General features: G+C 43.4%; 1 protein-coding gene across 1 annotated transcript in view; it reads left to right on the top strand.

The window, feature by feature from the left end:
* The first annotated feature begins 8830 nt into the window (after positions 1-8830).
* adamtsl4 (ADAMTS-like 4) overlaps positions 8831-27750 on the top strand; it is a 35443-nt gene continuing 16523 nt past the window's right edge. The window contains exons 1-4 of the mRNA XM_086311676.1: positions 8831-9109; positions 10611-10674; positions 13811-14397; positions 15189-15879. Of these exons, the coding sequence (XP_086167802.1) occupies positions 9087-9109; positions 10611-10674; positions 13811-14397; positions 15189-15879 (1365 nt within the window). The 5' untranslated portion in view covers positions 8831-9086. The remainder of the gene's footprint in view (positions 9110-10610; positions 10675-13810; positions 14398-15188; positions 15880-27750) is intronic.

The following is a 27750-nucleotide window of genomic DNA, read 5'->3' as shown; positions in this document are numbered from 1 at the left end:
TTTGACACCGCTGATCTAAATGGCTGATATGAGGTTGTTGTGTTGTATTTGAGCTGTTTTGGTCTGTTAAATTTGCTGGTTTTGTTGTGAGTCTGGAAGTAAGTGTAAACCTATGATCTCAGTGTCACTTTGTCACTTCCTGTTTTACTTTGAAGGTTGGTTCTCTTCTCGTTATAGTTTCACTTCCTGCATTTTCCTTCCTCCAAAGGGATTTTCTCCCCTACACTTATCAGACTCCGTTGTGTTTAATTGCTTTCACCTTTGCCTTCATCCCTCCTGTTTCTCCTCCTGAGTCAGTCCTGTTTGTGTGTTAGTATAAAGTCCTGTCAGTTTACTGTGTGCACAGGGCTGTTTGCTAACCTCCCCAGATTGTACATGCCCCGCTTTTCCTTTTTTTCATGTGCCTCTGTGAGGTTATTTCCTTGAGTTTAATCTAGTTTTCTGGATTTTGCTGGGAGCTTTGTGTAGCTCATTATTTTCATACTTTTGTTTGTGAAAAATGTTTGACAATCAACATCCTTGAGCCTTCCCAGGTAGTCCAGCTTCCTCTCAATGACATTCATGGGGTTAGGTTTATAGGTGAGTAAACTGAGTGGAGGTGTGATTGTGAGCATGAATGGTTGTCTGTCTCTGTGTTAGCCTTTGACAGAGTGGTGACCTGTCCAGTGTGTACCTCACCTCTCGGCCTATGTAGCTGGGATAGTCACCAGGCTCCCCGTGACCCCAGACTGGATAAGCAGAAGAAGAAGATGGATGGATGGATGGAACATCTTTATCTCCTCTGAAACAACTTGTTATACTTCTCTTTTTCTAGTTTTCTGAATCTGAAGAAACTGTAATTCCTAGTTTGTTGTTTTTTAAATCAGTTAAGCGAATCTTTTCATGTAAAGTGCTCTTGTCTGGGAATCGCTGGCACAGACAACGTCAGTGAAACCTTTTGAATTAACCACTGCCAAGTCTGAGGCATGTTTTCTCTTGGAAAAGAGTCATGTGATCAGGCGTGACAAATCATGTAAGGACAGGGAATGATTGATAAGACCAGAACCCGGGCAGCGAACAGAGCCTATCAAGTTCTCAAACAGCAGCGATTCCAAAATAGTCGGTTTTAAGTTTCCAGAAGTGTCCCAGCTGAGTGAATTCAAAGCGTGAGTGCAGCAGCTCGTCCTTACAGACCAGCAAAGTGAGTTAACTTTTGTCCTTTAAATGTACAGCAGCGACCGAACATTATTCTCATCTGATGTGAGCAGGGTCTCTCATCAGTGCTCCAGATCTCCATAAAAGAACAATACAGGAATTCATCAGCAGCAGCAGCAGTTAATTGACGCACAGGCTGTGATACATTCTTTAACCAATCGACCGTAAACACATAGAAGAGCTTATTACCCTTATACTACTTATTCTCTCTGTGTCTTCTGACCCCAACATGCCCGAGCTGTACCATACGTGCCTCCTGACACATACCATGAATCGTGCTGTTTGTTGTGATTATGCGTATATACTGTAGGTGGCCCAGTGGCTTCTCTGAATGAGCAACAATTGCTCTTTGTTTGAATAATTGGAACAAGGTTATTTCAGCAGTTTCGTCAGCCAATTAGGCCCCGACTGAGCTGACCTCTCCCTCTCGTGTGCTTGTCTCGCCAGCGACCCCTGGAAATCGTCATTAGAGCGCTCCTCCCATAGACGGCCTTATTTCCCTCTCTACCGTACACCCCCACCTCACTGCCTCCTCTTCACTGCCTTGGCAATAAAGTCTTCCTCTTTGAGGTGTACTGAGGAGCTGTGCTTGCAGTTTCTCAGAAGTCAATTTCAAGCTGAAATACTTTTAGTGAAATAGTATCTCTCGTGGCTCTCTCAGCGTCATCCAAAGTAGACTGTAAAGATGTCAGTCGATTTTTCTCCTCTGGCTCTTTGCGCCCTTTTCAGAGCACCAGTCCCGCTTTGATCCAGACTCTGGCACAGGATTGTTGGAATGGAGCAAATATTGACTCCATCTGAGCCAGACAAATCACTCCCCCTTCCTGCTTTCTTTTTCTTTCAGTATCCTTTACACTTGCTCAGTTCCCGTCTAATCTGCCATTACCTCTTTCTCTGACATTCCCTTTCATGTCTTTTCTGCTGCTGCTTTTCTTTTCGCCCCCTTTGTGTCCCTGTCTGTCATTTTCTCTCTCCCTCTCCCTCTCTCTTCTCTCTCCAGGCTTCTCAGGCTGTCGGTACTGTTAGGTCAGGCCTCCTCCCCTTCTCAGCTGCCCGTGAAGCTCTCTCTGTCTCACTTTAAAGCTACTTTGGGTTTCAACACCTGCCTGTGCTGTATGTTCAACTGTTCAACTGCATGCTTTTGCCTTGAGCCTAGAACGTGCTGCCTCATCTGAGAGTGTGCAAACATGCATGGGCATCATGTGAAGGTATTCGCGACGGTACGTGCCAACACGCTTTCATGTGATGCTCATATGTGCTCCAGCCGACTGCAGCGGAGAGATCAAGAAACGAAAAGCCTTTTTCAAATTAAACTTTCATAGCTTTCGCTCTTTGTTTGCTTTTATGTTTGCTGCTGATGCAACCCCATTTTTTTTTATATGTGCAGATCATGTTAAACTATTGATGTGCACACTCACTCCAGTGTGAACTATAGAAGACTAAGGCTGAGGCAATACTTCTGCAAAGTTACGTGTAGACATGTTTGCAAACCAGAGCAGAGAAAGAGCTTACAGGTTACCCAAAACCTCAACGTTCTGTTTAACTGTCAGTTCAAAACATTGTTGTTTTTCCTGTTTTTCCTTTTTTGTGATTTCCTCCATCCTTGGTGCTAAAAGAGGCCACCCAAACACACGAGATATCAGTAGAAAGCCCAGGATGTCTTCTATTTAGTATTTGGACTTAGTAGCTCAAATAAGTCAAAAGACAGATCAAAAACAAATGTCCGTTACAGAGGACATAAATGAATAGGCTGCTTCTCAGGAGGATATATTGGGCTAAGTTCACAAAGTCCAAATACTACATTACACATTACACAAGCATGATGATCTTCATCATAATCTTCATTTATGTGACGCCTAGAGAAATCTGTTCTGGCAAAACTTGTGTAAAAATATTGGAGCGGCAGACATTATCTTTCGGCAACCCTGATGCATCCACCAAAATTTGTGCCAATGTGTGGAAGCTTGTTTCCTCCGCTGAAAAAAACAAAACAGAAAAATGTAACTTTTTCTGTCCATAACTCAAAATTCTGAGTTGTTGTGTCAAAATTTCAACTCAAGCTTTAGAGAAAATTCCTCAAAATTTTGAAATAACTCAAAATTTTGACTTTGCTTCACCAATCAGGAAGTGGATTTTTTTTATTTCAGTGATAGAAGCAACCTTCCATACCAACGCATGTGTCCATCTGAGAATTGTTTTACTCAAATCTGACACAGTCCCAATGATTATTACATTTTCATTTTCCTCTCAACTCTCTATAAGTCCATGTGATGTCCAGCTGTGCACATGTGGTACGTGTCCTGTGAGTTCACAGTGAGTGAGTGGGTTTACCTGCCTGCTGCCAGCTCTGCTTAGGCAACATCCTTAAATGGAGCAGTCAGAAGAGTGACCAGATCCCAACAAACTACATGTGTTTGTGTGGGACAACTACTGAGAGGTAGCCTGAATGTCTGGATTTTATTTCACTGTTATTTCAGCTGCTTCTCTGTCTGGTAGCAGTTTTTTGGGTTTCTGTGTGCTGCAGATTGGCATATCTTTTTTGAGCCATATCTGACAATTTTAGCACTTTGACACATAATGACACAGACATACTTTAACAGAAATGTCCTGGTGTGGAATTCAAAAATAACTCCCGTGAAAAAAAGATAAAAACAATATTTCTCAGAATATAGCGCTGCTTCATTTTTTGTGGTAGTTTCCATCATATTGAAGAAAAAGCAGAAAAGCTTGTGACAGTTCATCAATGAAGTGCAGTCCCACATAAAGAGGGTCATCTGGTCAACCTGGTAGTGAAAACACTGCTGCATGCTGCATGCATAACTTTGGATATTATCCAAAGGTCATGTGTGAAAACTGTGAGGAGGTCACCTTTGAGGAGGCACAGAGCGTCTGGAGGTGGGGCATGCAGAGGGAAACCAACAGAATATTTATGACTTATGTGGGGAAAACAAACAGCATGCTGATTTTTGTTTCAATAAAGTTTTTTCACTGTTGATGACCTTTTTCAGCCTTTAAGTGGAACAAGTAGAAAAAGTTTGAGCAGCGCTGTGTTGGAGCAAAGAGGCTCGGCTCAGTGCAGGATTCATCCTCTGTGCACCATGAAAGTTTTATAATTTCATGCCAGTACATCCGATAACTGCTGATTTATTTCAGCTTGGATGAACCAACAGATGAAACTTCTCCCTCCTCCCCACGCAGAGGTGCCTACATACATCTTTGTTGAAGCGTGTTTCAGCGCTGACTCTTCTGTAGGTCAGTGGCTGAATGTGAAATGAGCTCTTTGTTATCATTACTGGAAGAGTGTTGCAGGACTGATCCTTCCCCCGCTTCCGTCTCTATCATCTCTCCGCCCTGCTGCCACCTTTAGCACACAGCGGTCCAGCCCCGAGGCCCAACCCGTCTGCTGACCTGAAGAAGCCCGGAGCCCTCATTAACCGTAACAGCGAAATGGTCGCGGGCCTACTGTTCCTGTGCCCGAGGCTGAGGCGTGTGTGTTTTTTGGACTCAGGGTGTGTGTACATACTAGAAGTTTTTCAAGTGATTTATCACTCCCACAGGGCCCCGCTACTCTGATCTGCAGTGCTATTACTCAGATCAGCCAGCCGAGACAAATAACAGATCTGCTGCTACATATAGACCTCCCCGGACACATGCACACACACAAACACACACACACACAAACACACATTATCTCTGTGCTGTGGTGACTAGTTGAGAGAGACATTTTGCTAATCAGGGTCCTGCGGTTGGTGGTGCGTGTCGACAGGCCGGCATGTAAGTTATTGCTTCTCAAGGATCCAGAGAAAGATAGATAGGGAAGGAAGGAGAAGAAAGACATAGATAGGGGGCAACGGAAGGGGGGGCAAAGAGGGCTATAAGTGGTCACGGGCCAGTGGTAGCCATGGCAATGACCTCTGGCTAATTGTAGTTACTGATAGACATGGTGCTTAGAAGTACAGAGATATCCTTTACACTAATAACACACAAAAAACACACACACACGATGTACGTATAGAGTGTGTGTGTCCCTGTATTCACCCACTGCACCCGCGCATTTCTTGATTTTACATGAACTTGTTTTTTTATTTTGACAGATCAGATCTTAAGCCCTGTCTGTAATGTTGTTTAGTCTTCGGTCATCTGCTCTTAGCGGGCTTTGAAGTCGCTAATCTCCATCACCATTGCCGTGTCCACATTGTTGCCAAGAAAAGCAGCGTGTCCAACTATAACTCACATGCACGCCCTCCTTTCCCGCTCTCGTTTACACCGTGTGGGCTCTTTGCCTCAGGGTAGCAGGGTGGGAAATGTTAATGAGGAGGTTCAAGAGCTGGATCAGAAGGGACCTTGAGTGAGATAATGTCTTACAAGTAGCAGGGGGCTTGATGTTGGCTCTCTGGGCTCTGATCTCCAGGAGACACACTAGAAAACGAATCTCCATCATTCCTCTTTCCTCCCACTGTCCTCTCATGCTCTGCTTTTTCTCCGAGCTGATCCTCCTCTCATCTTTACTCTTCACATGCTCTGAACTTTCCCCGCCTCACTATTTTCAGTGGTGAGGAGATTATGTTTTTTATTAATGTGTCATGCAGCTATGCCCAGCCCTCAAGGGGCATGACACCAGCTAATAACGTAAACCAGATCCACGGATCGAGCACATATCTTTAAAAAAAAGAAAGAATGCACAGCCCAAAAATAAAGAACACAAAACAAACTCATAATTTTAATGCTTTCGTGCCTTAGATATTGTTCATACATTAAATCTTATTTAAGAGAATAAGCGATGAAAGAATAAACAGAATGAAAGCCCATTTTCTTGTTTGTGACACTCATTCTTTCTTATTTCTTTTTGTGCAGCACATGAGGAAAAACAATGTCTCTCCCTACTGTTATTAAATTTGTCAATGTTAATAGACAGCAGATGACTACCAGTTCTTTTCCATGCAACTAAAGAAGTAATAGCTGTGTTTGTATATATACACCCTCTGCATGTGATCTAAATGACACTCTTTACTCCCACTGTCACCCTGTGAGCTGCTTGGCTGCTTGGTGTGTTCTGTTTTAGAAAACCAAACCAACCAGGATGTTTTGTTTTGTTTTTTAAATATGGTGACACATTTAAACACTGCGCCATAAAACATTAAAAGTGGCCCTGGACGTGAATCTGAAAGTTGCTTTTTACTTTTTGTTTATTAGCATGTTTAATGAATAATGCTAACGTCTCTCTGTGCCCTTCATCCCCAGCTGGTTGAGGCAGATTCCTGCCCCTCCCTGACCCTGGTTGTGTTCTTTGAAGGGAATTCTTACCCCCCACTTTTGCCAAGTCCTCCCTCAGTGTGGATGACGTGATTGTTTGACTATTGTTTGATCATCTTTACTTAGAATTTAAGTACCTTAGACTCTTGTTATTGTGAAGTAGAGGTTACAGTAATGAAGTTGAATTGGTGGTACAACTACTGAAATCTTTGACGAAAAATAGAATGGACTTTACGCAGCAAACTCCATTTACCCAGTCATTCACATACACAGCAGTGCACACTTATTCTACACATATAGTGTTTTTTAAGCTAACACACAAGCACACACACACTAATGGAGGCATCTGGAGCAATCTGATGTTCAGGATCTCGCCCAAGGATAGTTAGACTTGCAGGAATTGCAGGAGAAACAAACCACCAACCTAACAGCTGGTGGACCACCCACCCAGTCCACCTCCACCACACAGCTGACTGTCAAAATACTCTGTTACAGCAAAAATCCTGCATTCATATCCTCTGTTAAAGTACAGAAGTATTACTTTCAAAATATATTAAAGTACCTAAAGTAAAAGTACTTGCTATGTGCAATATATAATGGCGTCATTTTAATTACCTTATTTACTGCTAAGCTTAATATAGTAATATTGAAAAAAGTGATCAAGATCATTATTTCAAGTATTTGCCAATAGTTATTGATTGAAGGAGTTAGGAAGCGATCATAGTTCAGGTGTCATCTTACTTACCCTGGGAACAAATGTAGGCCTCAGCTTATTTTAAAGACCTAAAACTACCGTATCTCCCCAATAGAGCAGTTTGCTGGTTTACTTGTGGTTCCATATATCCATATATACATATATCCATATGAGTAGAATGGGAGGCAGAGCCTTCAGCTTTCAGGCCTGCGAGACAGACGCCCTCTCTACTTTTAAGATTATGCTTTCCTATTTTAGATAATGTAGTTAGGGCTGGATCAGGTGACCCTAAATCTTTGATTATAGAGACCAAAGAAATTGAAATGTAACTGTCATAATGCATCTTCACTAAAGGCGAGTTCTCTTATAATAAATGGAAAATGACCAGAAAAATCTTTTTAACATTGTTATTCATAATTATAATGCTCTGTTAAGTATCCCAACACACATAGAGAGACACACCTGTATTCACCTTGTTCCTTTGCTTCTTCATTTACTTCCAGCCACGACTTGGAGTCAGATGTCACTTCACCGAGAGCCCCTGCAGCAGCTACCCTCTGGCTAAGCTCGCTGAGCATTTTCTCAACAGCTTTAATGTTTGAACTGTTTTCATTTTTGTGGAAAAGAAAAACAACAACAACAATGTGCTATGGATCAGTGAATTTTCGCAATTGTGTAATTTCAAGATAAATAATATATCTCATATTCATGTTTTTTTTGTTGTTTTATTGGTCATTTTAGTGGCATAAAGACCAACTTGTTTATGTATTTGTTTTTTCATTCATAACTCTTGGCTGTGCCCCTAATTGTGCATGGACCTCTGGCCTGAGCTCATTGAATAATCCGGTGGGGGGGGGGGAGATAAGCAGTAACCCCTCCTTTAGAGACGCCTCCTGGTACCGACTGGAAAGGTTGGTGGACTGCAACCAAACATACAGTTTTCACATCTGCTTCCAACCAAAGCTCCTGCTCTCTCTCTCTCTCAAACACACACACACATGGACAAACACAGAGTGAGATCTGTGCTCAGGGGAGCCGTGTTTCTTGGGTCTATTTATCTGAGCTCCAAATTGGTGAAGCATGTCTGGTTACAGTCTTTAAATGTGATTAAACAGTTATGAGAAAAAGTCTTTTTTTCTTTTTTTTTGCTCCAGTAAGTCAACAGCCATATTTCATCCACGCAAAATAAAAACACACATATATCTCCCACTTGGAATTTGTTTCTGTAACTTTGTCAGACAACAATTAGTGTTTGTGTTGGCACAACAGTAAGCTCATAATTCTTTGTACTTCCCCCTTTAAAGTGCTGCTGCTGCAGATGCTGCCAGCTCAGGGTTGTTCCTGACAGTGTTTAGATCATTACTACTGATCAGTGTGACCAAGCACAATGGGGCATTCTTATGTTAGATTGAGCAACTAAGAAAGCGGCTCTAAGAGTTATTATAGCTCAGTCAGGGCCCATAGTGAGTGTGCGTTATGAGCGCGTTTTAGGCTGGGTGGGGGTGGGGTGGGGAGGTTGTTTTTCATGTGTGAAAGAGAGGGAGAGTGTGTGAGAAAGTTGTGTAATCTGTCCATTTTTTGTCCCCCCCCCCCCCCCCCCCCCCCCACCCCTTCTCTGTCTCTCTTTCTCCCGTGCCCCCCCCCCCCTGGCGCTGTCAGGCGTCACACTAGTTTATATTAAGAACCCAAAGAAGTTGTCGAGTGAACGGCACTGAAAGAGAAAAAAACGAAACTCTTCCCACTCTCCAGAAATCACGGGGAGTGACTGTGACAGGAGGAAGGGGACAGAGAGAGAGAGAGAAGAGAGAGAGAGAAGAGAGCTGAAGTCCTCGCAGGACTTTATCACGTTTCTTTCAGGGCTCCGCAGATCGGATTAGACAACTAAACTGGACTGATAATTATTATCTGTGAGCGGAGTCGGGACCGTGCGGGAGACTCTTGGAGCATGCAGCTCGGTTTGCTGTTCAGGTAAAACTTCTTCACGTCTGCTGCACCCTGCTGCTTCTCTCGGTCTGTCCGTAGAAAACACCACATGGGAGACTGAGTCCAACTTTGTGCGCAGAGTTGTTTCAGAAAGTTGTTTTTGTTTTGTGGTAAAGTTTGCGGTTTTACGCACGATGTCCTCTTGTTGCGCACTGGGCGCTGTCCAGGTAATCTGAAAGGAATTCACCCAAAGGCGACTGTTTTTTGTTTTTTTTAGCTCGGAGTTCCCTCTGTCTCCTCGGGGCAGATTTTTGGGAGTTTTCTCCACTGATATAATTCTCTTTCTCCCTCTGCTCCCCTGTCCCCGCTGCTCTGAGGTTATTCTACAATGTGCCACTGTAGCGGCGAGGGAAACGTGGACCCGCGTAGGGGGTCTTTACTTCGGCCTGAGCGGCTCTGTTGTGCGGGATCTTTGTGTTTTTCGGGGGTAATTGTGTAGTCTGGTGTGGGGAAACTTCCAGAGACCGCGGCGGTGCACCACACTGGGTAGAAGGGACCAATTACTCTGACTACATGTGGCTTGCGGACTGGTGATTGTGGGGATGGTTTGGTTCTGGTGGTGAGCGCTGAAAGGTCCATCTTAGCAAGTTGTTTAGGATCGTGTTCTCGCTATTTTCCTTGTCAGATGGAAAGAATTTATCCCTCTTGTTTCAATACACTTGTCTCGGTTTCTATGATAATTATAGACAGACTTTGAAACAAGTGTATTATCTGTCTTTTTTTCCTTTTTCCTTTCTCAATGAATAGTGAGACTTCTACGACTCATGTGAGGATTTAAACTACTTTTTCAGGTGAACAGCTTTTGCCCAGCCCAGTCAGCGACTCAACATAATCCCCAGTTGTTGCTTCATGCCCAATTCAACAACTCCAAAGCCACCCCAGCCATACAGCACGTCTTTGAACGTCACACCTTCGAATTAAAAGTAGCTGAAATTACAAGATGATTTCGGATGTTGCAACTTATTGAGCCCGAGAGCGTGGCAGCTGTGTGTGTGTCTCTAAAAACCACATCCTCAGGGTGTGTACACACGCAGGGAGAGGCATGCAGAGGGAAAACATGCTTGCTGTTAAAACCCATTAGTTTGTTAGCACCTCCCAGGCTTTCCCAGATTGATTGAGATGCTTGCCTGTGATCCTTGAAGGGGGAAAAAGAAACTTTTGTTCACACCCATTTGAGCCCACAGGCCACCCAGAGTGGGGGAGAAAGGGGCATAATTGGTTGGTAAAGTACACTTAGGTCACTGGAACATTTAATAAGGTGTTTGGGTAACACTTGTAACACCTTTTAAAACAAATGTACACTGAAGGAAAAGTTTAAGAAAGCTGACAATCCCTCAACAGGGACTAATGAAAGTCTTTAAGTCTGAACATTATATAGCAGGTCATGGATTAACTGCGTGCTTTACAAAAGACCTCATTCAACCTGCTGATATTTTAAATCCTGTATATCTCCCACTTTTTTACCCTCTATTCTTTGTCCCTCCAGGCTCTATGTGCTGTGGAGCTTTGTGGTGGTCACGACCTCCGTGACCAGGACTGCCAAGAGGAAGGTGAGCCATGAGCCATTAGATCGTTAAGTTAGCTCAACACAACAGTTTCACTTCAGAGGGGTGAAAGGTGACAGCAGTTGAAAGGACAGGTTCACCTTCTCTTAAACGTCACTCACATACTCATGTACACTGAAAGAGTTACAGGACATGAAGGCGTCCATCCTGTCCTTACTGCCCGTGAGGACGTCCAGTGAAAGACAAATAGCAAAATATGTAGTCATCATGCTTTATGCAGCTATTGTGAGACTTTACCAGTCAAAACTGAACAAATTAAGAGTTTTGGGGGGATTAACATTCCCTCTATGATTTACTTTAGCATCCTCGTACTGCAACTAGGCGAGAAAAGGCAGTCAGGGGAGAAATGCTGGAGACTAAAGTTTGCAATTCACTACAGATCTCAGCATCTTTTAATTAAACAAGAACAGCAACCCTATTTTTAGCACTTTGAAGATGAATTTAACAGATGATCAGGCTAAGACCAAAGAGGACATGTGCTGCTTGGCCCAAAAATTCATTACAGAGTAAACAGATTCAGCAACACACAGCACCACATTGGAAACTAGTTGCTCATTACTGTTTTATTGCTACATTTGCAAGCTAAATAGGTTAAAAAAAAAACTACATTATTAATAAAACTGCTTTTAATGCCAAGCATGATGATGATGGACCTGTTGCATAGCTGTAAAAGTAGAGCCAGGTTCAGCTTTAGTTATTGGATGAGTTCTCTGTGGCATTAGCTTCTTTCAGGTGAACATCACACCTGCGTTTCACCACACAGGAGGACAAAGATGCTTCTCTACCTATGAAGCAGCACATCTTTGGAAAGAACGTCTCTTGAAACATACAACAACCATAAGAACCAAAGCTTACTGACTTATAATGATCAGTGTTATATTCAATCAGTCGTCCAATTTGTGCGTCGCTTCGTTGACCTTTGTGTCAGACTCCTCTCATTTGTACTGTATTGTACATGTGCACATTTCTTTCTCCCTTTTTTAGCATCATTGTTAGCACTTTATTCACGTGAATGTTCTTTGTAAAGAGCTGCATTTTTATCTTGAAGGCCACAAGCCAAAATGTGTCTCTCTGGCAATAAGATGAAAGCGTAAGATGAAAGAAGGAGGAAAAAGTTCTCTTCCACTGGAAACCCACAGTGCTACTAATGATTAAAGCCACTCTTTAACTGTAATCTGGCCGTGTGAATATTGTTTTTAAAAAAACGGCTTTAAAGGGCAAAGTCCCACCAGTGTGATCTTGGAAAATGACTGCGCGGAGGGAAGACATATCTGCACCCCTGACTGGTCCAGGCCTGGTAGAGGAGCAGTGTCGCTGGAGTTTAACCAGTAGCTCCAGAGGTCGATGGTGGCTGCTGTGGGGGTCACTGCACGGAGCTCGTTAATGGTCCCAGTTATGTGGCAGCTGTGTTTGATGTCACTCATTACGACAGCGCACGCCTCCCCACTGCCACACACACACATGCGCGTCTCGACCGCCTCCTCATCCTCCTCACTTCTTTCTCTTTCTTTTTCTCCCACCCTCCTGCCATGTTACCCCAGACCAAGACAGGAACTTTCTTTTTTTTTATAATCTGGTGGCGAACTGGAGGATCAGAGCATGCCCGCACATGCGCTCAGGCTTACATTTGTCCCCTCTCTCCTCTGTCCACAAACAGTTTGTACAAGATGTTTACTTGCACATTTCTGCCAATTTAGACATGCATTTACACACTTGGAAAGAGAGAGGAGAGAAGCAGAGCACAGATTCACGTTTTGATTCGTTCTCAATGGAAACTTTTGTTCAGCTCGCATGTTTGCAGGTCTGCCAACCAGGCCAGTGCTTCAGTTATGAAACGAGAGGAGAAACATTTCTTTATAACCACAGAGGAAGAGAGCAAAGCCTGAACTGGCACCGACATACATGCATTCACACACATTCATATGTACAAACAAGACTGCACAGAGCAATCAGCCCTGATTTTTGTCATTTCTGCAGTGCGTCCATACGACGCCGGCTCCTCCTGCTCACAAGCTGCTGGCAGGTGCCCGAGTCTCTCCTAAGCCTCGGCGAAGGATAGTATGTGTAGGATTTATATTTTGGCCCCAGAGGAAGGAAATTCATGAGACTATAGCTCATCAGTGAACTCTGTTTCTGTGAAGAAAAAGGATTTCGAGACAGTTTGGATTTTGCAATGGCAGTTATTACTGAGTTAAGAACTTCTTTAAATTATTGTCAGGGTTTGCAAGTTTCACCCTTTGAGTCAGAGGTGCAGCTGCTGCAGTGGTTTATTGGAGCACTTTAGATACTTAGCAAATTTTCTTTTACCTTTATAGACTTTTTTGACATTCAAATCTTTAAAAAACTAAATAGCTGCAGCAGTTTATTGAAACATAGAATGTAGAAATACAGTATATTAGAGTTTGTGCAATTCTCATGAGCTTGTAAGTCAAGATTTGGTACCTTTATTCTTAAACACAGAATGAACTCTCTGAGGCAGCTTTCTCACAGCGTCTGTAAGTAGTCTTCAGGAATAGTTCTCCAGACTTCTTCAAGGACTCTTGAAGAGCTCTTCTTTGGATGTTGGCTGCCTTTTGTTCTGTTCTCTGTCAAGATGATCCAACACTTTTTAGTAAAGTGGAGGTCCGGGTTGTGGGGAGGGTTTTTAGTGTATTTGCAGTGTGGGATCGTTGTGATGCTGAAAAACGAAGCTGTTGCCAATCAGATCCTTACCTGATGGTATTGTATGGTGGATTAAAATCGGATGGTACTTTGTTGCATTCATAATTCTATTAAGATATTAAGACCAGAGAACTTTTGTTCAAGACATCTTTAAAATTTGACAACAAGGTTTTGCTCTTTGGAAGAGTAGCTTGAGTATGTCAGTAAAGGTGATCACTTCATCAGAAACAGTTTTATTATGTTTGTTTAAATCATAAATTGTTGCTTCATATATGTCACACTTGCTCTCTTTGATATAATGCAATTATTATTAATATTAGTAGTAGTAGTATTAGTATTATCATCATCGTTTATCTTTGATACTCCTGTTTGGATTTTCTTCCGTTGAATGAGATTTTAAGATGTCTGTCTGATCTTGGCACCGCTTTTTATTGACAGCTTGTGTGTGTTTGTGTCTCAGGTGGCAGGTCGAAGGTCTAGACAGGTGTTTGAGCCTGCAGCGGGCGTGTGGTCAACATGGGGGGAGTGGTCAGAATGCTCTCAAACCTGTGGCGTGGGCATCTCACAGAGGAGCAGGAAGTGTTTACCTCCACCTCCTCCGCAGGCCCCTCCACTATCCCACTCTCCACCAAACTGGGCAGGTTATCTTCCCGGGGGCGTCGGAGATCCTGCCGTCTCACCTGTGCGTCCCTATTATCCTCCTCGTTACCCTGGGCAGCACCACCTGCCTTATCGCTCTACGTCAGTCTCCACCAATCAAAACCCAGGATTGCCTCTTTATCGGGACACACCCGCTGAAGGAGGAGGAGGGCCTCCCATACCAGCGCAAACCAATCGATCACCTCCTTTGTACCAGCCAGAATTCTCCTCAAACAATCAAGACCCCGTGCCTCCTGTTTTCAGATCTCCCTACCGGGCGCCAGCACACGGCTACAACCAGCCAGCACGGGTCATCAGGCGACCAACCAATCCTGGAGCACTGAGAGCAGGAGGAGGGGGGAGCAGAAGGTCGGTCTCCACCAGCCGGGAGGGTTTACCTACAAGAAGGTTAGTGATTTTAAAAAAAGACCAAAAAACACAGCTAATTTTACTTAAAGAGCAACAGTTTGGGTGCACCACTGCACCTGTAACCCACCCAGTTGTGACGTAACAGCGTAACAAAACACCTTGAGGATGATGACCTATAAACCACCAAGTCAAGAAAAACAAGGTCCAAATTTAAGGATGCTAATCTACGTAAGCTTCTTTCCATCACAGTTATGGCACGTATCAAAAAAACCCAAAAAACAGAACATTTACATTTTGCCTTACTCAGCACTCTTGAGTTCGCTTTTTCCAGGAAAATGTCAAAGGAAGTGAGTTTTGCATCGCTGGCAGTAGCAACGGCGGTTTGTTTAGGATAAATAGACGGACTCGGTTGTTTGGATGGGGAACAACAGCATCGCCGTGGACAAAAACACAAGAAAAGATTGATCACTGGGCGTGAGGGAAGGTGTGATGTTACAAAGATGAAAGAAACTGCCGGTTTGTTTTCAGAGTAATGTTCGACTGACATGTTGAGGCTTCATTCAGGTGCCATTAGTTAAACCGCTGACATTGTTTAAGCATTACAGGGTTTGTTATTATGTTTCAAGCTTTGGGAACTTGCCCATCTCTGTTTCTGGTATCTACTGTATTATTACATCATTACGTCTGTTTTTTGTCATCCAGACAGGCAAGGCATCACCCTTCCCGCTCACCACAGGCTGCTGGTTGTGTGTCGTTTATAATAAATTTACTCTGCCTCTCTGTCTCTTCTCCTTCCTCTTCTTCATCTGCCTTTTCTTTTTGACCCTCAGGTCTTCCAGCATCCGTCCAGGTCAGTTTGGATACGGCAGAGTTCCCTTCTCTCTGCCTTTGCATCGTCAAAACCGCCAAGCTCGCCACACTGTGAACGGCACTGAAGATGCCACAGTAGCGCCCGAACAGGCTGCTCCTGAGGACATCACAGAGAGTAACAGGGGAGAGGAAGAGGAGGCTGAGAGGGGTGAAAGGGACAGGCAGGAGGAGGAGAATGCAGAGCGGGAGATTTCTGAGACACCTGCCGCAGAGAAGGTGCCCACAGTTCCCACCATCCGCCCTCTGCTGCGACCCTCTCACACCCATACACAGCACGGGAGGGCCAGAGGGCAAGTCCCACCCTCTCGTCCCTTATCACGTTCCTCGCTACCGTCTGTCTTCAGTAGCCGCCAACGGTTTGACTGGAGCTCCGTCACTGCCCCACCTCCACCTGTCCCTCCTCTGTCGCGGCCCTACTCCCCTGCAGCCGGTTCACCTTTTTCCCCACCTCTCCACCGCAGCAGCCCTGTGCACAGAGACAGGGAGCTCCACCCGGCCTTCAGTCCCCAAGCTCCACCTGCCGGAAGCATCTACCCCTTACAGCACCCGCACGTCTCACACCTGGGGATGGAGTCAGGCAGAGAAGGTGGGGCTCCTCGCACGTACACATGCGCAGGGCCGGAGAAGGAGTACCGCAGGTGTTTCTCGCAGGTAAGACCTAAAGATTGTGTCCAAATCTTCACCTGTGAGTCTTCAACACACAATTAATTTTCCACTTAATATACCGGCTTCACACCCAATCATTCAGTCTACAGTCGCGCTCGCTTCGTATGCGTGCAGTGAATATTTGATAGGTAGACTATTCTCCAGTTTCTCCAGTTCCAACAGTAGCTGGTTGTCTCTGAGCACTGAGACGGAAAATGCCTCCTACTGCTTCCGCTACGCCATGCCATTTGTGTATTCTGGGATACAACCAGAACACACATTTACTCCAGTGAAACTACACAAGAAAATTAAGCACATGTGCATGTCTTTACAGCACACATACATGTGAGTATAAACACTGTGGGTGTTACTCTGGGCAAATGCACATCTGGCTCGGGCCCTGCATTGATTGCCGTCTTATGATTGGGGTTGCGACCTGCTCCATACCTATCAGTGCAGCACAGTGAGAGCTTTATCTGAGCAGAGAGCTGCCAAGAAGAGGAGCCAGAGACACCGTCGGGCTGCTCGTGCCAGATGGGCCAACTCACTGTCAACGCACAGGTGAGAATCTGGGGTCGACCTTGCAGCAAATCAGGCTTCACTCAGGCGAGAACGCTGCACTTGATTTCACTCAATTAATTGTGAGATTTAGAGTGAATATTGCGGATAAAGTTTCCAAGCAGTACAGCAGGTATTAGGTGTATCTATGGTGCCATTTCAAGCTGACCTTACTTGTTTAAAAAGGGAAAATAACTCAAAGCACAAAGGCTCTGCACATATGATAGTATTTTCAGCCATCAGCTGCATTCAGCCTGGTAGGATTACAATTGGCAAGCTTAGACGTTTTCCACCTCTTGCTATGGCTGCTGTAAATTAACAGCAGACTTCCACACAACCTTCGGCCATCGCTGCCATTTCTCAACTATCAATCAGTCAAATCTGGTCTCTGGAGAGGGCGACAGCACATGGAAATTTACATATTTCAGCTCCAGTAGCCAAAAAGCGTTAACTGTAGTCAGGCATTTATAAAAATACCTGATTTATAGACACTGTGTGATACCTGAGGATCAAATTAAAATGCTTTCGTGCACGTGGCAACAAGTATCCAAAGCTATTGTTCAGTTTTCTTAGCTTTTCAGCTGCTTTAAAGAATGATTGGAATTATATGAGGACTAAACCTTAGATACATGCGTAAAAGCTAACCTCTCCCTCTGCAGATGGAGAGACGATTAAACAAAACTGAGCACTCGAATCACGGCAAAAATACCCAGGGTGACATGTGACTGGGTTATTTATTCCAGCAGGTCTATCTTAAGTGGGCGCGCAGGAGGACGTGATAAGACTGGGCTCAATGAACGCCACACTCACATGCGCACCTACACCCTCCTGCCCCCACAGTCCACATCTACAGCTTGCTCTCATCAGAGTGGAAGTAGACACTCGAACGGGGCACTCACGTTGGCACTCACAATCCCTTGACTTTTCCCTCTGCAGATAATTTGGCAGCCTCTCTGCACTTGTCTTTTATCCCCCTATCTTTCTTTCCTTCTGTCTGTGTCCTGTTCAGTGCTCAGTCGTCCCCATTTTAAAACAGATTTAGTAGCTGGCAGAATACATGACCTGTGTGTGCCAAGAGTGCTAATAGCAGTCCTGTGATGGCTGAGCCTGACTCATTGGGTTACATATTTACCCAACATTAGCCTCTGTTTCAGCCTCTCTTGCTGCTCCAGTAGATTGTTGGTTTTATGTGTCTTAAAAATAGGTTCAAGTCCTGCTGAATGCAAGACTTTGCCCAGGCTTGTATGACCTGTATATATAATGTGTGTGTTTGTAATTCAGGGAGTGAGCCAGATCTGGAGAATGACACATGCTATTATCTATTAGGTGTGTTTGTCAAAACACGGTGTGCCTGAGGCACATTGCAAGTGTGACTGGCTGTTGCAGTGAAGCAAATGGGGAACCAAGAGAGGGACAGAGGAAGCGAGAAGGGCCAAAGGTCAGATGTGCAAGATGTGTGCGTAAGTGTCAGAGCGAGGGAATAAGGGGAGGGTGGTAAAGGAAGTGACGCAGTTAAGTAGTAGTGAAAGGGAGTACTGTTTTTAGAAAATGTGCCCATAGTAGTGGGAGGGCGAGCCAAAGGGCAAGGGAAGTAAAAAGGTGGGGAGGGAGCAAGGCGGTGAAGACAGAGAGATGGAAAATGAATGAGTGTTTTGGTGTGGAAGGATGGGGACAGAGGTGTAGAAGGAGGCGTGGTTCACTGAAGCAAAACAATTGACTTGGATGGAGAGGAAGAAAAAGATTCTGCTGGAAGACGAAGTTTGTGTCAAAGGAAGAAACAGATTCATGGAAAACTTTGTGTGTGTGTGTGTGTGTGTGTGTGTGTGTGTGTGTGTGTGTGTGTGTGTGTGTGTGTGTGTGTGTGTGTGTGTGTGTGTGTGTGTGAGCAAGAGAAAGAGTTTGGGTTCGTGTGTGTGTGTAACAGGAGAAGAAGTTATTCTGTGTGAGGAAGAGCGGAGGAGAAGGTGAAATTTGAGAAGAAGAAGAGGGGAAAAAGAGTTAGAAGCAGACGCGTCACAAAGACACCTCCTGTCTCTTCCTGTCCGAGGTCTTTCTAATAAATTTCTGCGATCGTCTAAGTGCTCCATCTTGTCTCGGTTCCTCTTTCTGTGCTTTACATGAGTGTAAATATTTACGTAGAATGACTAACAGTGAATACTTCTACACCAGAAAGTCAAGGAAGCGCTCCTCAGACCCAATGATGTCATTTATAGTCACGACCGGCAGGACATCCACCTCGCACTTTCCAAAAAACACAGTTTTATTAGTCCTAGTTTAGTGTCCTCTCTCTATATCCAGTTTCCTCTTAATTTATTGTTCTTGTCATTGACCTAAACCAGTGTTTCTTCCTTTACTGTATTCCTCAATTTGGAAGCCAAGATAAACTTCAGTCCTCACCAACAAAAGGCTCTGAGGTGAGATTTAAGGTAAAATCAGAAAACTCCTGCAGTGGTTCTGTGCCCACCCGTCGGTTACAGAGCCACAGTTTGAGAACCACAGGCTTAAAGCAACATTATTTATGACCCTCCTCAAACCGAACTCTTCATCTTGATGAGACAATAACACAAAAGATAATGCATATAATGCTTTTATGTATTAAAATTTCACTGATTTCACTCCTATATCTGACCCACTTCCACAGCACTGTGCAAAAGTCTTGCACCACCCCTCATTTCTTTACAATTTGCTAGGAAAATGCAAAATAGTATTGATTTATTACAACATATACAAACATGCCTGGAATACTTTTGGTACTGATCCCCAACAGCACTGGCAGAAATGCTGCCCTTTCATAGACGGCTGTCGTCCCTCTCTCCTGACCTCCTCTGTACATATTATGATGATTAGAAACACAGATTTTTCAAATTTAGATTAATCACTCCATAAGTTTCCAGTAATTTTCAGCTAGGTTCTTCTGTTTGCTGTACAAATAAGTACAATTTTATTCTGGTCAAACTGCATTTTTTTGTATTGTCAATTAAAGAAATAGAAACAAATAAGATGGTTTTCTAACAGGCTGCTGGAAACAAAGTCCCTAAACATATAATTTAATATGGTTCTTTCCCATTTTGTGTGTTATGTGTAAACACAACACTGGTTCATCCTAAGTTAGGGGCTTTTTTTTATGGTTGAATGATTCATAGGTCAGTGTTAAGTGTCTTAACAAACTAAAAAAAATCCTCTGAAACTGATCTGGTACAGGGAGTGGAATGAAAATGGGGAACTTTGAAAGATTTTCTAAACTATCGCTCAAAACCACCAAAAAAACAGTAGTCTGGTTCGTTGGAAGCAAAATATAAAGAAATGAGGGGTGTTTCGAGACTCGACACAGACACAGCACTGTGCGTTCTGGCCATCAAGACAAGCACACTCCTGTTTTCAGGCTGCTGCAGCAAGTCAGATGATCTAATCACACTCTGTCATTACAGAAGTGGTATTAAACAGAAAATATATTATGACTAACAGAGCTGAGGGGCCACACTCCTCAGCTCTAATGAGTGTGTGCTGGCCCTGCCACGCTCACTGCGGTTCCCAGGAAGTGACAAACGGGCCCAGATGTGGTGGGTTGTGGCATGAAACCACACAGACTCATTCACAGGGATCTGAGCTTTATGTGCTTTAGTGCATTAGCAAGCAGAGCTACCTGCTTTTCTAGAAAACAACAGAAAAGCAGGTGCTGCCTGCTTCGCCTGCTTTTAACAGCTACTGCGTCCTGATTACGTTCATGTTCCTTTGATCTCTTTCGGTCTGTGTTTAGTTAGCTGAAGAATTGTGAATTAAAACCACAGAAGTACAACAGCCAAAGAAAAAAATATAACTTTAGAAACTTTTATTTGGGGGCAAATCAATAAACTTTTTAAGCCTTTTTTGATCAAATTTGGCTGATGGCTGCATGCTTTCAAGAATTTCAACATTAATTAACGATGTAGGTTGTTATTTGTTGGGTTGCGCACTTATTTGCACGGTCATCCAATGAAATGCAGTTTTGTCTGATGCCTCCTTCATCTCCCAGCATGCTCAAGATGACTTTTAGCATCAGTCCTCAGATAACTAGAACTAAACTTAAAGCTAAAGCGAGAGTTGAGAGAGAGTTGTAATAATCTCACCATCTACGTCTTTGTTAAGATAATCAAGTAAATGTTGAAGGAATTCAAGCTGAAAGGCTCATTAGATAAAAACAAGGACATAAATATATATTACAAAGTCATATAGAAGATGTTCCAGTAGAAACAATCTAAATGCCATATTACATCACCCTCAGGGACATCTCAGCTCTTGAAGCTGAATGAAATTAAGCATCAGCAGCTCGGAGGTGAATTCACATAGAGATCAAATATTTCCAGGTTCAGACGGTTGGACTCTTGCTGCCTCTGTCGCTCTCTCTTTCTGAGGTCCAGGTGTTATTAAGAAAGTGAGGGTGATTTCTAGGTATTAAAAACATTCTGGTTTAAAAAATATGTTGTGGATTTGTAGAGCTGCTACATGGAAAGTGAAGCATGGAAACTGGCATTTGAGCACAGCTTTGGACTTGTTTATTGATCTTGTGGCCACAGTGTTCTCTTCTTTTCTTTGCTCAAACCCACATTTCTCCCGAGGACAGCATCAATGTTACTCGCCATTCTCCCGCCTTCACTCGTTGCCTGTTTTTTGATTAGTGAGAAGTATTTCCTTTAGGGGACTCATGACACCCCCCGCCCCGCCAGGTCATAGCTGAAAGCTTCCCTATGAAGAGGCGGCACACGGCCTCGGTCACAAGATTAGGCACAGAATGTTAATCACTCGGGACAAACCTATACACACACATATGTCAGCGTATGTCACGGATTTGCATGCACGCAGAGACTGATTAGTCGTGCTGCGAGGTGATTCATGGCTGCAGGGGCCGGCCGTCAGTTGTTTTGTCTGCATTGTGCTGCAGTCATGCTTGAGGAATGACCGGCCAGCCTTAACCTGTATTCAGGCGATTTTGCCAGCTGTGCAGGCGTGGGCTTCAGTGGTGAATAAATGAGCAATGAACAAGATGATAGGAGTGTGTCTTCAGAGGTTTCTCTGCTGAGACACGCATGGCGCTAAAGGTAGATCCCGACCAAGCTGCGGTTTGGCCTGTGTTATTGGTGGATTTCGACCTGTCACTTGTCAGTGTCAGAGTATATCGTGTCCATTATGCAGCAGTATAACATTTCTTTAAACATAACAAAACTGTGAGAGGTGTTAGAGGTATTTATCCAGCCTTCAACTTTATCTAATTATCTGGGCAAGAAGAAGGCACAGAGAACAGACAGTCTGACAAAGGATTATATATATTATACATATTATATATACACACAGAGGTGAGACACAGGCACAGGCAGTAATTAAAGTCAAACAGTTGCAAAAGAGGGAAAAGAACAAAAACAGAAAGTAAAACCAAATCAAGATATGTGAGAAAATTAACGTTTAAAGTGAAAGTGAAAGCAACTAAAAGACAAATAACGGAAACAAAGAGACATTGGAAAGTTAATATACACCCTTTTCAACTTAATAAAGTATGAACATTCATATTGATACACCAGAAACCTGCATCTGGATCCAGCATTGGTCACAGGGCTGTTTCCAGGATTTGTTTGAACTGGGGTGACGTGTCGAGGATCAGAATATTTAATAAGAAATTCAATCATTTAAAGTGACTAAAGTAAACATACCCCTTATGCCGAATGACACTTTTTAGATTCATATGCAGTATATAATCAGATCATAATTATTGATTTATGTGTATTCGTTGATGTGTATATCACTTAAACGTTCCAGCTTTTATAGTATATCAATAAGTGTACTATAGTATCTTAATGGATAGGTTGATCTAAAATAATGCAGGATTTGGATTATTTGGATTAGCAAAGTAATAAACAGAAGACAAATAAATAAGGTTTAAAATAAATGCTGTAGAGAAGAAAATACAACATTTGAAGTAAAAGCAGAAAGTAGCACAGCAAAGATTACCCAATTAAAGGAAAAGTACTTCAAACCTGTACTAAATAGAAAATCTACTAAGTGGCATTCCTAATGGTCCTGTCCAAGCTTTTATCCAATGGAACTGCCCAGTGTAGGGTTAACAGTACTATAGTCCAATGGCGTTGGTCAGGACGGTGCCAGACAATCTTCCCACAACCCCCAACTACCACCACCACCTATTCATGAACGATCAGTTGGGCTCCTTAAACCTTAATTCCTAAACAACATCCTCACTTAAAATTAAACATCACGTTTTACTTTTCTAAAACTTCTAATTTTAACTTGGATACACAGACTTTTCTGTATTTTTGTGCTACTTTCCTTTAACAAATGCGTGCCGAGTATGGAAAGTTGAGCACAAATGCTCCAGGGACTGTTAATGATGACTATGATGATGATAATGAGCATTATTATTATTTAAATCCTTTGTTTGAACAGACTGAGATCTCTTTTTCAAGAGAGGCGGGTGTACAGAAATCACACACACAAACCGATACCGACAGCCACACAATGAAACGACACATTATACGTGATTACAAATAAAACATGTGTAAGGGTAGTTGCAGATAAATAAATATAACCTTTTGAGATGTTTCAGTGAAATCCGAGAAGGTAGCTACAGAGTTTGTTTTTGCAGCTCATTCAATCCATTTACAGGCAACAAAGTATTCAAAGATGAAATCATTGATTAAGTCACGTTGCCGTGGTAAGTGTGTGTTTCAGCTGTGTTGTGTTAAGGCTTCGGCTGTTGTGAATGTGTGATGTGTTTCTGTGGCTCAGAAAATATTGACCGAGACTCCTGCAGCATTTAATGTCTTCTGGCCGGTGTTCAGCTGCCAGGTTCGTTGTTGACGTGTTAATTAAAGCTGCGTTCCTCTACGGGGCCTAAGAATGCGTATAAGTAATCTTAACTTTCTGAACTAAATGAATTGTGGTTTTCATAATCGCATTTCTTTTACAAAATATCGCGAGCTGGCTAAAAGCAAAAGGTTCCATATTTTGTTCCTCTGCAGAACTCATTAGTGTAATCTGGGTGTTTGTTTTACATTCGAGGCTTTGGCTTGTGTGGCATTTTTGTGAGTGTGTGCAGAACAAAGCCGTCACCCCGTCTGCTCCACATGTTCTTATATATGCTGCGCACAGATCTCCCCCCCAGCCTGGGCAGTAAAACACATCTATAACCTTCACAGCTACCGTACAAAAAACACTAACTGTCCCTCTTTCTCCAGCTGCATTCACTTTACTCTCACCTGCTGCTATACGCTAGTCTGTCGCTCAGTCGCAGACATTTTTTTTGATCTCTTGCCTCATTTCTTTTGTGTTTACAGCACAATCTCTGAGCTGCTCTGACTTTATCAGATATGTTTGGTAGTATTTCATTAAACTCAGCAGCGAGGGAGTGGGAAAGTCCACTCTGGTAGAATTTGAGTCTCATATTAGTGGTTTTGGCCTTCATTTCTGTAACACAGCATTTCTTAAGTTAATTGCTGAGATCCGTAATCTGCAAAGGAAATTAAACACGCAAAGAAACAGAAGCAATCAGATGATAATCAAGGTGTTACACAAACCCACCGGTTAACCTGATCTGTGTGGGAATCTCTCCATCTATCATTCCTTATCTTGAAAGTGTTTTTGCCTTGTTGGCCCATTTAATAACCTCCTTTTCCCCCCTCCATCCCTTATGAGGAGATTCGCCCCTCGCCCTGTGCTCACAGTATACCACTCCTTACAATTACACACAAATTATCCTCCAGAACCATGAAACACCAGAGAGCACGTCGCCTTCTCTCTTCTGCTTTTCCCCTCAAACCATCTCCGCTTTCCTCCCCTCTCCCTTCGGTCCATTGTCTTTGCTGACATCCTTACACACCCTAGACATCTTTTTTTTAGAGCAGAATCCACTCCTACCATCTTACATTCTTTCTTTTTACATTCCTTTTCCCTTTTTTTCTGTACTGTAGCATCCCACGTCTGCACACTACACCCTGTGCACATGTGTGTTTGTTTATGGGGCTGTTGTCCGTTTAATGTTTGCAGGCGAACACATATGCCCTGCGACATGGAGCATATCCAGTTTAAAACAGGGCTCTGCTTGTTTATGTGCAGCAGAAATATTTACAACCAGAACCAACCGTGTTTCACACACAAATCTGGGCAGATTTGCACGGTCCCCTGAAAACATAAGGTCGCATACGTGCGCTGACCTTTAAGGAGCCCGTATTCGGTTCTAAATTCAGTGGCTGTGGCTCGACACATTCCTTTATAAGCGGCCTTAACCAAATGTGTATCATATCACCCATAAATTATGCCAGGTTAAGTCTGTTTTTTGAGCAGCGAGGACATGCGGTAAGCCGTACCACATAAAGTTTCATGAGCTGGTTTCACACTTTGACAGAGGGGAAATACGAGACATCGCAGATACACACACTCACACACCAGTATGAAAATGTGGGGGGGGGGGGGTTCAGCATCAGAGAGTGCATGCTTTGATGGTTTATCCATGAGAATCTTTTACACTTTGTCGCAGAGGATGGTTCACGTGGGAAATGTTGCTCTGTGTGTGAGTCTGAACCTTAGTATTCGCTCTCCCCAGACGAGCTGCTAGGAACTTTCCAGCTGTTTGTGACAGCTGTGTGCGTGACGAGAGGTTCAGAAAAAAAATACAAGAAAGAAAAAGAGGAACGAATCAAAGAAAGTAAGAAATGAAAGACAAGAAGATTGCAGAGCTGACAGATTAGAGTTCCAAGGAAATCTGAGAGCTTCGTGTGTGTGTGTGTGTGTGTGTGTGTGTGTGTGTGTGTGTGTGTGTGTGTGTGTGTGTGTGCGTGTGTGTGTGTGCACACTCCTCGGGCAGGGTGATTGTGGTTTACCACAGAAGTGACACCTGATGAAGCTGGTGGGAGTTTTAAAACCTGTTATTTAACTAAAAATGAAAACAGTGTACGAGTACGAGTAAAAGCAGAGAGATATTACTGACTAAATGCACTGCCCTGCACGTCTTTTAGATGTTGATGGTATCTGTGGTCATTGATTTATTCTCCAACAGGACAGTGATGCCAAACACAGAGCTATCTTCAGCAAAAACAAGAAAAAATAGTTCTGTAGCAGATGGTCTGGCCCTCACTGAGCCCTGGTCTCAGCGTGATGCGGTCAGTCTGGGATTGTGAGCTCTCCAACTTTAACACACTCACCAAATACCTTCAAAAGCTGTGCAAGTGTACCAAAGACAAGTGGCACTTGTTTAAAGGCAAAGGGTGTAGTTTTTTTTTTTTTTTTTCATTTTTACAGCACTTTTCTGAAGGACTATTGATAAATGCAGAGTGATTAAGGATTATTTTTTTAAAACAAAATATCACAGGACTGTGTTCAAAGGAAATCATTACATGGCATCTTAAAATTATGGATCTTGCTGGCAAGTAACTTATCAAACACACTTTAAAGGCTGATTCTGTTCATAACATTTATGGACAGAGATTCAAGGCACTGCCAAGTGGCATGGGCTTTTTGGTTTGGTGGCCTCAGGATCACCTCTCTTTTGGAGGATGATGTGGTTCTTTTGGCTGGATTACGTGGCGAGTCTACGCTCTCAGTTTTTCAGCCAAGTGTGAAGCGGCAGGAATGAGAACCACCTCCCCAAGTCTGGTTCTCAGCTGGAAAAGGTTTCAGTTGCAACTCCGTGAGTTGCCCCAAGTGCAGGGGTCTAAGTATCTACATTCCAACCCTCACCTATGGCCACAAGACGTGAGTAATGACCTACAGAATGAGATTGTGGATACAAATGGTGGAAATGAGCTTCTTCCGAAGGCTGTGTGGGCTCTCCTGTAGAGATAAGGTAAGGAGCTCGGGGAGAGGCTCAGAGGAGAGCGGCTACTCCTCCATTTGAAGGAGCCAGTTGAGGTTGTTTGGTCATCTGACTAGGATACCTCCTGGACACTTCCTAATTTAGGTGTTTCAGGTATGTCCTACCACGAAGCAACCCCATTGTAGACCCAGGGCACACTGGAGAGATTATCTCAGCCTGCTCGGGAATGCCTTTGGCTCCCCCCACAGGATGAGCTGGAGGAGCTGGCAGCAAGAGGGAGGTCTGGGCATCTCTGCTTAGGTTGCTCCCTCCAAGACCCAGACCCGGATAAGCAGCAGAAAACGGATGGATTGATAGCAAAGCAAACTCTCCTCCTTTTTGACTACAGTGGGAATCATAATTTAAAAAATGAGCTTTTTGTCATATCGAGCACAACTTTAAACCAGTGGCTTAATTCCCAAAATCATCTGGAAACTATTTATTGAAGCCAAAGAGCAAGTGAGATGAAGAGTTATATGATCCCTTAGACTTCCATACAACTGGAAATCTTTTTGCAGCCAGTGGAGTCGCCCCCTGCTGGTCATTAAAAAGACTGCAGCTGTAAGACAACCTGGAAGCTACGTCAATCTTTATGTCTGGAAATGAGTAATTGCACTTATTGTGGCTACTTCCTCCTATTTATAGTCTTAATTCTAAGTAGGGCTAACTGACTTCTTATTAATTAACTTGAATCAATGAGTTAGTGGCATTTTAAAGTTATGACAAGTTAAGGCTGAGCATTTACTGTATAACCATTTTTAACCAGGCAGGTTTCTAATGTGAGCCATGGACTGAGGCCCTTTTCGTAAGGCAGTAAAGATGATAAATGTGCTACAGTGAAGAAGAAACTACAGTCTAATACAAATATTTGAATTTACTTTTTGACTCCAAATATTTTTCCTGATTAGCGCAGCATTTAATGGTTTTTCTTCTTAAAAACACTTGTGTGTGGACTACAGCAAACCTCAGCGAGTCATAGCCGCTGCAGCGTAAACCAGCAGAGTTGTGTCTGCCTGATGTCTCAGCTGTCGTTTAAGTGCATGTATGATAAAAACTGTTTCCACTATACGGCTCCACAAGGACCCTTCTTAAGCGAGCACAAGCTTGACATGTGTTCTTACACACACACACACGCATAGACACACACTCGTACATGTGCTCACACAGTCACTCACATTCTGTGGCCATGCACCGAAAGCCACGGTGGATTTATGTGAGCAGCCGTTTCCAAAAAATCTATTATTTCCATATGGTTCTTATACTCTCGCACACTGGCCAAAGCAGCATGGGGAGTGCTTGTGTGAGTTTTTCTCCATAACAGCATAGCGTGTTTGTGCTTACCTCTGTGATGTCAAGTTAATTCTTCCCTTCTTTATTAGCTGCTTGTCCTCAACTTTTCCTCACTCCACCCTTACTTCCCCCAGGGACTAGGAGAGAAACAGCCCTCTGTGTAATCTGTTGTCTTTCACATCAGTTCAGTTTGCGGC

This window comes from Aulonocara sp. 'chitande type north' Nkhata Bay, linkage group LG11 (assembly GCF_057382095.1).
Source record: "Aulonocara sp. 'chitande type north' Nkhata Bay isolate Kocher_YH1m ecotype deep benthic linkage group LG11, A_spYH_male_GT1.1, whole genome shotgun sequence".
In the NCBI taxonomy this organism is placed as follows: Eukaryota; Metazoa; Chordata; class Actinopteri; order Cichliformes; family Cichlidae; genus Aulonocara; species Aulonocara sp. 'chitande type north' Nkhata Bay.
Note: the sequence above shows the minus strand (reverse complement) of the source record. Positions and strands in the feature narration are given on the sequence as shown.